At 36.0% G+C, this 12,982-nt stretch overlaps 2 protein-coding genes across 5 annotated transcripts in view; both read right to left on the bottom strand.

Moving 5' to 3' along the window:
* The window catches only part of LOC149541556 (uncharacterized), a 29,479-nt gene extending 24,351 nt beyond the window's left edge, over positions 1 to 5,128 (bottom strand). Inside the window, exons 1-2 of the mRNA XM_089795625.1 lie at positions 4,983 to 5,128; positions 4,719 to 4,796 (exon numbers count right to left, since the gene is read on the bottom strand). Coding sequence (XP_089651751.1) covers positions 4,719 to 4,796; positions 4,983 to 5,128 — 224 coding nt within the window. The remainder of the gene's footprint in view (positions 1 to 4,718; positions 4,797 to 4,982) is intronic.
* Positions 5,129 to 8,360: 3,232 nt separating this feature from the next.
* On the bottom strand, positions 8,361 to 11,203 carry LOC149541555 (uncharacterized). Of its 4 annotated transcripts, XR_016355143.1 has the most exons (4): positions 9,514 to 11,203; positions 9,103 to 9,423; positions 8,894 to 8,964; positions 8,361 to 8,629 (listed from the first exon to the last, which is right to left on the bottom strand). XR_016355143.1 is itself a non-coding variant. In XM_089796082.1 (3 exons), the coding sequence occupies exons 1-3, from the start codon at positions 9,925 to 9,927 to the stop codon at positions 9,411 to 9,413; spliced, it is 321 nt and encodes a 106-aa protein (XP_089652208.1). In that variant the 5' UTR covers positions 9,928 to 11,203; the 3' UTR covers positions 8,361 to 9,410. The 4 variants fall into 4 exon arrangements, 1 of the variants encoding a protein (XP_089652208.1); XR_016355141.1 differs by having other exon boundaries at positions 8,894 to 9,423; XR_016355142.1 differs by having other exon boundaries at positions 8,361 to 8,964.
* Between the last annotated feature and the right edge of the window lie 1,779 nt (positions 11,204 to 12,982).

Here is a 12,982-nt window from a genome sequence, read left to right as displayed (position 1 = left end):
TCCTATTTTTTTCCATTACTTTTACATTCAAGCATGTTTAAATTAATGTTTGTTTGAAGTTTCAAATTACTATTGATTGTAATTAATAAGCTTTCACTTGTACATGATAATTTAAAGATCATTACTCATTGTATTGATTATATGAGCTATTGTTATGTTGATAATTGACATGTATGTTTAACCATGTTAACCATGTTAAGTGAGAGGGAGGGAAGGAGGAAGAGAGGGAGAGAGAGGGAGGGAGGGATATGGGGAGGGTTATAAGTGCTTGTAATTTATCAGAAAGGGGTCCCATTATAACACCTTAGGAAAAATTAGCACCTCTTAGGACCCCTTACAACACTTTAGTTATTGTAGTCCTAAAAGTAATCTTTTCTAATGTGTCCTAGTACATTCTAGTATTTCCAAGAGGTTTTGATGGGTCATATGTGGTCATAAGAAACCTTAGGACCCATTATGACTCCTTGGAACTCATTCATACCATTAACACACTTTATGAACCCTTAGAACATATTAATCATCATAGGATACACTTTAGGGTTGTAATGTGTCCTATTCAATCCTATTTTTTCCCAAGGAGTTTTAGTGGGTCCTAAGTGGTTCTAGGAATCCTTGAGACTAATTACAACCTCCTAAGAACTATTATGACCCATTATGAGCCTTTATAGTCATATTAGCATGTGTTCTAAAGGGACATTAGGGATTTTTAGGACCCATTAGTACACATTAGGTCTCATTAGGACACATTAGGATCCACTTGCACACATTAGGACCCATTAGACCCCATTAAAACCTCTTATAACACATTAAACATTGCAAGACATAGTAATGTGTCCTAAGTGGTCCTTATATCTCACAATGGATCACAATTGGTCCTATGTGTTTTGAAAGCCCATTAATATTGTTTAGGATGCACATTATGACCATTTAAAACATATTGTAAGAATTTTCCTAAGGGGAAAATTCACCCAAGAACTAAGAACTCAAACACAAGCACAACTGTAGACCAAAAATGAAGAGAGTATGATCAGAATAGCAATGTATTCAATAATATGATGCATGGAGTACACTAGGAGTGCTTGATTATATAGGCCTCAAGAGAGCTTCTAGAATGCATAGAAGTTAGCATCATGATGTGTCACACAACCAAGCACATGTCCACCAAATATGGATTATCCTCCATTAAGCACGGAAGTAAGTGCGATGATGAGAGGATAAGCCTACAAGGGTGGGACACGCAAAACAGTGTTGTAGACACCATGTGCTCAAATAGAGGTGCATACTCTTGTCTTGTTAACATGACAACTCACAAGGTTGCACAAACTCCTAAGTGTCTCATAAATAAAAATAATAAAATAATGCAATATAATTAAATAATGCATTAACCTAAGTAAAATTAAGTGTAAATAGTAAAGTACTAATTTACACCAACACCCCCCCTTAAGTGCAACTTAGGGGAATGCCCTTAAGCTTACAAACTAGGATGAAGATGCATAATGGGTCTCGGCTACTAGGCCATGTTAGGTACCCATGTACATAATGAAAAAGAAAATCTCCCATAAAGTAGGGAAAGAGGGTAAACCTCATGGGAAAAACCCTCCCCCAAAAATAGAGATAAAGGAAGATGCATTGATGGATGGAGTAATCAAGACCCCCCCATTACGACATACATCCAATATATACAAAAGAGAATAAGAGAAGGAAGAGAGACAAAATAGGCTCCCCCCCCCCCCCCCCCCCCCCCAAAAGAAGAATGCCAATAGGTGAAAGTTGCTCCAATGAAGAAGCTGGTCCAAGAATGAATAATGGTGTTCCTCCCCTTAGGAAGAAACAATGCCCAAGGTACAGTCCTAAAGATGTGTGCTGGCTTGAAAACATGCTCAAGTATCCCTGTACTGATGCTGAAGTTCACCCCTTCCAACTGTGCTGAAAAGAATGAGTGCAGATCGGTCAAGGATGTCTGTTGAACCTATTCCACTGAACTATCTATCTCCTCTACTAACAAAGAGACCTCCACTAATTGTTGTTTATAAGGATCCACAATCACGCCAACTTGTTCAGATTGATCATGTAGAGAATGGACATGAGGGTTAGAGTGAGCCCTTGCAACAACTGTAGAAGTATCATCATCAATGAGAAGATGTGTTTCGTCAAGTTTGTCTCCCAAGTCAAATGAAGCTGGAGCTGGAAGACAAGATGTATCATGCGGTGATGAACCTTTCACTGTGGCAATGTAAGCATGTGGATTGGACTGATGTGACCTGTCACTGCAACTGTCGACAGAACCCCACATGTCTGAACCTGTTGAAGCACTATTGCTGGTGTCGCTATCAGTTTCCACTGTGTATGATGTGCGGAGAGGAGTAGAGGATAAGCTCAAAGAACTTTCCTCAAAGTGAACATCCTTCTCCAAAAAAATCTCATGAGTCTCTAGATCAAGAAGTCTGTAAGCCTTCACATTGTCTTCATAACCAATAAAGGTACAAGGCCTAGGTGTCGGTGCCTTGCAACTCCTAGAAGAAAGGTTTGCCCATGCTGGAAAAATCGAAGACTCTAAGGTGATTGTAGCCTTGGCTGACTGAAGTCACTACAAACGGTCCTGCTAATACCATGTGAACTAGCTGAAGAACAACTGGAGCTCGAGAAGAATTCCCTTTATCATACTTCTCCTTGAGATGCATATCCACTAAACAAGATGAACACTCCCCCCTAGAAAAGTTGATATTGGGTAGACCTTTGACCATGCATTTTGAGCAAAGCTGCTGAAGAGAGCGAAAGTCAAGGTGACCAAACCGCTCATGCCATAGGTTGTTGTTTGAATGTGAGTGAGTTAGCAAGGCTTGAGAAGAACTCTTAGGAACAAAATGGGAAAAGGAATAAAGCCTCTTGTCATCATTGACTTTCCCAACTGCTACCAATGAATCATCTTTTAGACTTCGCACCATCACAGAATCGAGAAGGAACTCAACCTTATGACCATCTCCTAGGTGAGTGATTTGGTAAACTAAGAGGAGATTAGAGCTTAGATTTGGAACATAGAGAACATCTTTGAATTCCCCATCTTCCATTTCAACATGTCCTTTCCCTTCAACTTCCATTTTAGTATCATCTCCCACGAAGATGTGTGGTACCCGTGACTACTTCAATGAAGAAAAATCTTGCTTTGAAGAACCCATGTGGTAAGAGGCACCTGAGTCAAGTATCCATTCCGAAGAACTTGAGTTGGCCATAAGTGCTTGACCTTTACCCTTCAAGAGTTAGGAGTAGAATCCTTGGAAGTACCTGGCACTTGAATCTTGTTCTTCTTGAGTAGATTTTCTAACTCGTCGATTCTTTTTGTTTTGCAATGATGCTCGTCATGATTTGGCTTTTTATAGTATGCACAAAAGAGTTTGTCCTTCTTGTCATTACTTCCCTTCTTGTTTGAAGAAGAACAGGCTTGTTGAGAGGAGTCATGTTGTGTCTCAGATTGTGTTTTCTACTTTCACTACTTTTTCTTCTTGTTGCTTTTACCCCCTTGACTAGATTTGGAATCATCACTAGCCACCAAGGCTTTGGTCTTAGATAACTTGAGAAGTCCAAAATCCACCTAGTGAGATTGTTCAACAATCAATATGTTTGCAAATCCATCAAAGGAAGGCTTCTGGTAAGCAGATCCCATGGTCAACTTGTGAGTATTAAAACTCGAAACAAAGTTGGCATACTCAGTAGGTAGCTTTTTCAGGATGTGATGTATCAACCTATCATCCTTCATGGGATTTCCACAATCATTTAGAAGGGCCCTATACTCATTGACTTTGATGATATAATCCTGAATTATGTCATAATTCTTAGGATCCAAGAGAAGTAGATCATCCTCAATCTGAAATCCCTTTTCTTCATCCACTTTACCATACAACTGTTCAAGTTTGTCCCAAGCTTCCTTAGTTTCTGAACAATTTTTAATGTGAAAGAGAAGATCCCCATGTACACAACTCCTAATTACACCTAAAGCTTGTCGATCTTGACTTGTCCAATCAATGAGTTCTTTAGCATCAGTAGGTTTGGTAATAGTACCATCAACATACAAACTATATCCTTTTTTCATTAATCTACTCCATGTAGAATAGTTGCGTGAAGTTAGAGGAGGACATTTAAAACCCATGATGCAGAAATGAAAAGAGCACAAAATAGAGACACAAGAACACTATACACACCCCCCCTTTTCACTCAATCAAAAGACCCCCCCAAAAAACATGATTTGGTACTTTATAAGTAGTGCGTTTACAATGAGCCACTTGTCAAAATGAATAAAGTGGACTTTCTGATTTGGCTGTTACAACTACCTTATAAGGCTGAAATCCGTCACTTAAGCACTACAACTTTGTTTTACAACAATTCTGAAAAAGAATGAAAGCTTACAATGCCAAAGAAGGCCTAATTCTAAAAGTGAGAAATTTGTCCACACAACCCTAGAATCTAACTTTAGATCTAAAAAGTAGACAAAAAAAAAGCACTTTCAAAAAAAATGAAACCTGAAAAGGTGACCAGATGTGCCCGTACGAAGCTTCTGAAATTGCAAAAGGCAAGATTATGCAGGTACAGTTGCCAAAAAATGCAAATTCTGCAAAATCTGTGCACCAAAACCAGAAAACAACACCACCACTAGAAAACTCAAGAAATTCTACCTGATTTCAAAAAAAATTGCACCTAAATCATAGTCCGAATGTCCAAGTTACAAGCTCGCAAAGTCAGGCTGCAAAACTGAAAAGCAATCTGGAGGAGAAACTGCAAAGTTAAATTTGACAGTCAACCAGCTATCAAAGCAATTTAAAATTGCCCCAGAAAAATGTCATGGGCATCAAATTTAGCCCACTAAAATGATGATGTCAGCAAAGAAAAAAGCCCACTGGATGACAGGGCGCTGACTCAAAAGTCCGTACTGTATGAAAATTACATGTGGCCTCCGACTCAGCATACAGATTTGTTGACTGGGAACTTACGGAGGTGGATCTGACATGTCCTTTGTGTCAATGCTGACTGGGACTTCACAGGGGCTAAAATTTGCATGTCGCTGGTTGATTGGCAAAGATGAGGTGGGCGAATGACTAAGTGTCGTGTGGCACAGTCGCTGGTCTGCTGTTGGCATCGTCGAGAAAGAAAATTTGTCGCCAAAATGTCATTTTCCGTCACCGAAATAACATGGGAATTATCCCACATCGATGGGAACAACAGAGTCTACAGTGTTTAAAATATACCGTCCATAATGTTTAGTCAAACAAAGCGATCACCGATGGAAGGCAGCCGCTGGGAGTTAGGGTTCCTTCGCCAGTTTGGGATGTCGGTATGGAGATCACTGTTTTTCGTACAGATATCACTGCCTCTGTGTGTCGGCTGGTGGTAGAGTGATGCCAAAATGTTTGATAGTCCGGTTGGATATGGACTAGCCGGTGGGTTGGGAATGCTCGCCGAAATATGCAGAAGTATTCTGCGAAATTAATCCAAAGAGAACCCTGCGAAAAATATAATACATCCACCACCAAATGTGCAGTACGGGATCTGACAGCCCATACTGCAAAAAATTTTTTTTTTCTGATGAACTATAAAAATTTCAAAAATACTGACAGAAAATATGAGAGAGAAAATAAAAATGACAGATCTGAAAATAATTAATAAGATCTGCAAGAGATCATACCCATACTACAAATCGGGGCCTCCAATTTCGATTTGCAAAATTTTTTTTTCCTCACGATCGACTATGGGCCAAGGTAGGCATGCTTATAGTCAATTTTCACTGATTCAACATTTCGGATGCAATGGAGAGGTCAAATCTGGTGTTGGATGCTCCCAATTTCTGCAGCACTCTGGATTCAGGCTGAGGTGATGAAGCAAGCAAGAGGTCTCAAATGGCTTGTGAAGAGAAAGTCTCCAAGCTCTGATACCATGTAAGAATTTGCCTAAGGGAAAAATTCACCCAAGAACTAAGAACTCAAACACAAGCACAATTGTAGACCAAAAATGAAGAGAGTATGATCAGAATAATAATGTATTCAATAATATGATGCATAGAGTACACTAGGAGTACCTGATTATAAAGGCCTCAAGAGAGCTTCTAGAATCCATAGAAGTTAGCATCATGATGTGTCACACAACCAAGCACATGTCCACCAGATATGGATTATCCTCCATTAAGCACAGAAGTAAGTGCAGTGATGAGAGGATAAGCCTACAAAGGTGGGACACGCAAAATAGTGTTGTAGACACCATGTGCTCAAATAGAGGTGCATACTCCTATGTTGTCAACATCACAACTCACAAGGTTGCACAAACTCCTAAGTGTCTCATAAATAAAAATAATAAAATAATGCAATATAATTAAATAATGCATTAACCTAAGTAAACTTAAGTAAGTGTAAATAGTAAAGTACTAATTTACACCAACACATATTAAAATCCATTGATGCCTCTTAGATAATCTTAAGGGGCATTTAAGAAACACTAATGGGTTATAATATGCCCTAATGTGTCTTAAGGGGTTCTAATGTGTTTCAAGTGATCCCATGACCTTTTAGGACCCGTTAGGAACCCTTATAATCCACTAGGGGCCATTAGGACTCATAAGAACTAGTTATAACTCTTCTGAACACATTCACCATCATATGATATACTACTATGTCCAAAGGCATTATAATAGATCCTAAGTGGTTGTAATCAGTCCTAATGTTTCCTCTTGGATTTTAAACTATGGTCTTAATATATCATGAAGGGTCATAATGGGTTCTTAGTGGTCCTAGGACATCTTAAGGTCTATTAGGATCTCTTAGAACACATTAACTATAATAGGACACACAAATGGGATGTTAATGATTCTAATGTATCATAAAGGGTCATAATGGATTGTAAGTGGCCCTAGGACCCATTACAAAACCTTAGAATATATTAGGACCAATTGGGACACATTAAAACTACCTCAATTTGATGTGATATTTGTCCAATAATCTTTTTGATATCAGTACTAATGCTCTATAAATAGTTAAAATTATGTCAATTAGGATTAGTAATTTAGGTCATACATGTGTGTCATAAGGGGACATAGGAGTTCTAATAGGTCATAATATTTTTTATAGGTTCTAATAAGTCTTAATATGTATTATTAGGATATAATAGGTCTTATTAGGTAATAATAAGTTTTACATTACCAAACAAAACATAAGAGCCCCTTATGAAACATTTCTAGTGTTAGATTATGGTGACTGATTAGGAAAGTACTGCACATACTTTATAATTAGCGGGGTTCGAGGCATCACCCCGAATTTATTTATTTTTGGTACTATTCGTAGATTCGCCACTAAAGTTATGGCTAATTTATGGCCGACATGTTATAACCCTAAAGTAGTTTAATACTTGTATAAAAGGGTTTAGGGTTGGGTATTTTCTTTATGTTGTGATGCGAAATTGGTTCTTGCGGCGGTATTGAGCTGTAAGAGATTACAAACTGTAATCAAGTTGTAATCACTGGATTGTAATAAGATCGAACTTGCTGTTTGGTGGACGTAGCCCAGGGATTGGGTGAACCACGTTAAATCTTGGTGCCTTGTGTTCATTTCTGTGTGATCTATTTTTTTTCTTCTGCTATTGGTTATATTTGCATGTAGTTTTTATTTATGTCTGTGGTTTATCCTAACATCTAGGTACTTAGATCCATATTTGTATTAAGGGGACCTAGAGAGTCTTACTCGGTCCTAATATGTGCTATAGGTTCTAATAGGTCTTAACATGTCTTAGTATGTAATAATTATTCTTACGTTAACATAAAACACATAAGGACTCCTTATGATACATTTCTAGGTACTTCGATTCATATGTGTGTTAATAGGACTTAGGGAGTCCTACTAGCTCCTAATGTCCAAAGGCATTATAATAGTTCCTAAAGTGGTCTTAATATACCATGAAGGGTCATAATGGGTTCTTAGTGGTCCTAGGACATCTTAGGGCCTATTAGGACCCCTTAGAACACATTAACTATGATAGGACACACAAATGGGATGTTAATGATTGTAATGTATCATAAGGGGTCATAATGTGTGAAAGGAAGGGTATCATCCATCATTTCAATTTTATTTATTTAATAGTAGATCAATTTTATTTGTATGAATCTCAATGCATAAATTTGATGTGATATTTATCCAATAATCTTTTTTATATCAGTACGAATGCTTTATAAATAGTTAAAATTATTGTTCATCTAGCATATATATACTTATAAAATGTGCCATGTGTTCATGAATAAAATATGTCACAATAAAGAAAATGGTTTGAATACTTAAAACGTGATGAAACATAATAATATATACTACATAAACAAGCATGATAAAAAGTCATAAAAAAATAGTACATGGTTTAACATACATCATAACATGATCTATGAAGTTAAAAAATACATATATAATACAGTTTTAACTATCCTAACACAAAGTGTATCAAAATATACAATATGTCATAAAAATACAATCTACATGTGCCAACAAGACCTAATATATCTGATCGAATGTCCTCTTTACTCCACGTGAAGAGGACTCAGATGGATCATCCTATGTAATATGAGCTATCCCATCATGTGGGACATCCTGTGAGGTAGACGGATCACCTTCTGTAACATGAGGCACGTCTCATCATGTACATGCTTAATTGAAATGGGTTTCAAAATCTAGTTTGCAAATAAATTGAATATTCACTACATAATAAAATAAATACCACATGAGATGGGTGTCCCTCAGTAATAGGAGGAGGCACACTATAAAAACTACCAAATGTAGTAGTGGTGAGGTCTTATAATTTACAATACATACATTTTTAACATTTAATTTTAGAGCATAATGAACTATACATTATGTACATAAATCACAATACTGACCTCCAAGGATGATGTAGGTACCTCCATTTGGCTAAGTCTTGTGCTCTTAGCAACACTCATGGTGACGTAGTCTTAAAATTATGGATACATAAATGTTGAGTCAAAATTATATATACATGAATAATTACAAAGTATGCGAACTAAAAAGTACATAATTTGTACATTACATTTTTTATACACTATAAATTTAACATGTATATATACCATACTTGAGTACTAGCCAATGTCACAGATGTGTCTATAGGTATGCTAGCATGATGGTCATAAGATGGAGTCAAAAATAGACTATATGAAGGCTTGTATGGATGAGTACGATCCCTCTCCCATTCGTCAAATCAAAACACATAAAATATATATACATGAGTCAAAATTATTCAAATTGTAAGTTAATAACAATGTACACACATAAAATAAGTACACATTATTTGTCTTCAGTCAAAAGTTCATACCGTATGTATTTGAGGTTGTGTCTCAGTGGTAACTGGAGCAAGACCTATACTGACATCAAACTGTGTAGCTACGAACAATCCCTACAAAATTAGATAAAAAGAACATATGAGTACATGTTATTAAATTTGAGTTCGAATGTACATTTTTACAATGTAATTCAAAGTGCATACCGTATGAGGGATGCCAACGTCTGTAGGTCTTGAAAAAAGACTACACTACCTCCTAGGAGGAACAATATCATCCATCCTCTATTATTTCAAAAGTACAAATTAATATGGTTAATAAAATTACACATGTATGTAGAAAGTAAATAATTATGTGTACTTTATATTTAAATTGAAATTGAAATTTTACCTGCTACTCTTGACTGTCTCCGGGCTCTCCCTACTGCATGAGGTCAACAAATGATGACACATCAATCTTGTCACTACATCACCATGGGCAGCATATATGTCATCATCAAAATCAGCACCCTGAACATAATGGTCATCATGTGCTGCATTAGCATCGCTCTGGGGACCTGTGCATATGCCTCCACAGCTAGTACAAATATGTCCAAGTGGATGAACATGTCTTGCTTGCATCCACTGCTGTACTAAATTGCCCAAAAGGGCACTCAAAGAGGTAAGAGCAGATGAAACTACTCGATGATGGTGTGGAGCTAGTACAACAGGTGTAGGAAGAGGTACAAGGGACTGAGGTCACTTGCAGTTTCTCGTTCTATCACTCAACTTTTCCCCAGGCCTCTCCTGAGGCATCCCTCCACCAACCCCTTGAAATGATTTCATATCAAAATAATTGGGTTTCAAACCCAATTCAAACTCAGCCCATAGCTTCCTAAGGAAGTACGTGGGCATCTCATGATTAGCATGTGGTGGATGGTCAAATACCATCCACCACTGCTCCCAAAAATGTGCTGCTATACGTGGATGTGTGCACCACCTAATAGAAATGTGAAGCTTCTCCTCATTAATCTCCTGACCTATCTTAGGGTTTACAAAATAGCTTAAAATTTTTCTTTTACCTATATTGAGGTTATGAATCTCTCTATATGATAAGCCATCAGAATAGAAGGCATGCATGTTTTTCCTCCATAATCTGAATGAATCAATATCCGAATCTAAATGTTGTATAGAGTGAATGATGCCTTGCATGCTATCTGCAAGGTGTAGTAGGTGAGGAGGGGGGTGGATCTCGCATCGGATAGACTCAATATCACGCATGAGGTCATTAAGATTATGCCTCATGCTCTCACGGAGATCATCTGTGGTGGGTGGTGGAGGTGGGGGTGGAGGTGGAGGTGGAGGTGGAGATGGAGGGGCAAAGGCGGTGGTGGGGAAGGGGGAGGGGGTGGCAGCGGGTCCATCAAATATAATATGCATATATGTTTAAACAACATAAAAAATGACAAAATTACTATTTAATAAAATTTAAATCTAAAATATCAAATATATAAATGCACAGATCTTTAAAATCATATCAATTAAGTAAATAAAGTTAAACACTTAAGTCTAATTGAACATTAAATACCAAATTTAAGTCTAATCATAAAATAATACTCCATAAAAACTATATAGGTTACTTCAAGGTTTCTTTTCTAAAAATAGGAGCCACCTAGCTAGTTGCTTTCATGTACACTTATTCTATGACACTGGGGGATTGTATTCTCATTATGGATTATATGTTCATCTCAGGATCAAACAAAGTTAAGATTATGGCAAGGTTATGGTTTACAATTTTGTTATGTTTACAGTTTTCATGATGGCTAAGCTTAAGATTATTATAATGACTATGACTTTAATGTTAGGGAACTTACCTAGGATTATGGTTTTGGTTAGAATTATATTTAGGTTTTGGATATTTATTATGGTGCTATTGTTTAAAGGATATATAATAGATGGTGTTAGGATGAGAGTTAAGGTTACAAGTAGAATGAAAGCTTAGAGATAGAATTATGATTTGATTATTATTTATGATTATAGTTCATCCTAAATATTATCCACTTTATGCAAACTGTTGTTCTAGATCATCCTAATTCTAATACATGAACCCTATCCCTAACCATAATAATCCTAATTCTAATCATAATACTTAAACTTATATTTAATAATTTCTTTAGTAATTTAAATCCTATCTTATCATTTGACAATTGTTATGAATTGCTAATAGAACTTTTCTTCCCTCGAAATCTCTATGTTGGAATGTGTTATATTAATTGGATTTTTAAATTATGACCAAAGTCTTTTTACTATTAGAAAAATTTGTATTATATTACTTGATCACATTTTTATAATTACTTTTGGATGCTTACTTGTCTTCCACCTGCAAACTACTCTTGGCTCATCCAAACATTAGCTTCAGTAGTTTCAAAATTAATAAAATATGTTTTCATAATCCTGATTTGTAGGTGGAAGCAACTTCATAAATTATCATTTTTCTTAAGGTGTTTTAATGAGTTGCTGGATATAAACCTTAATTATAAACCTTAATCATAAATCTTAATTATAAACCTTGATTGTAAACCTTAATCATAAATCTAAATATACTTATAAAATCTAAATTATAATACTTAGATCCTATTTATATTCTAGAATTAAATACAAATCCTAATACTAGATCCTAATCTTAAATCTTAAATGTTAAACCCTAACCTTATACATGTAAATCATAGTTAAGGTCAAGATTAGGGTTTAACATTTAGGCTTAATATTTTTATTTAGAATTAGGAGAAGGGCTTAGCATTTATGATTATTTTTAGAATAAACATTTAGCGTTTAGGATAACTTAGTTAGTCTAAGGGTTAAGAATTTAGGATATAAAGGTTTAGGATATGAGTTAGACTTGACATAATTAGAATTTAAAACTTAATGTCAAGGTTTAATATCTTGTAAATTAGGTGCATGTAATCATAAAATGGATGTAATCATGAACTCAAGTCACACTAAATAAACCCTACATGATGCTAGAAAGCTATAAAGTGTAATGATATTATGATCTTGTAATATGGATTAGCTCTCAATGCCCATAATTCACTCAGAAGCACTTGCAAATCCCCTAGAATGATTTGCATAACCTTATTAGCAAAATGTAGATATCTCAAAAGCTTGAGTTGATGGCACATTGATAGAAATCTTTGAGAGTTTAATGGTTTGGATTCATTCTCCATGAATGGTGGAGGTTGAATCCTTGATTGATCGATACATGATTAATCTTTATTGGTGGGAATTAATTTCATTTTCCATTAGTGATGATATGGACAATTGATCATTTTAATTAATTCATTTAATTAATAGTTCTAGCCATAGGATTTAAAAATTTGATTTGATTAATTATGTTAGGATTAATTAATGAATCAATGCCTCTTTTTTAAAATTGATTTTTTATATCAAATTATTGATGTTTTATCATGGGCCTTTGGAGTAGGAAGCCAAAGGAGAGCCCACATAAGAAGATGTCATTAGGGGACTCTAGAGAATATTGAGAGTAGCATAGTACCAGGTGATAGTCTAGACATAGGTGGTCATCTGAGCTAGCATGGTAATTGATCATGACAAGTAGATTGCAGAGCTAACTTCTCAACTGAGGATTACACAAGGTGAGGCCACTTATCATAACTCTAGAGAGGCTTGCTATTATGAT

The sequence above is a fragment of the Cupressus sempervirens genome, chromosome 8, assembly GCF_028749045.1.
Source record: "Cupressus sempervirens isolate cs-2001-9-10 chromosome 8, ASM2874904v1, whole genome shotgun sequence".
NCBI lineage: Eukaryota > Viridiplantae > Streptophyta > Pinopsida > Cupressales > Cupressaceae > Cupressus > Cupressus sempervirens.
Note: the sequence above shows the minus strand (reverse complement) of the source record. Positions and strands in the feature narration are given on the sequence as shown.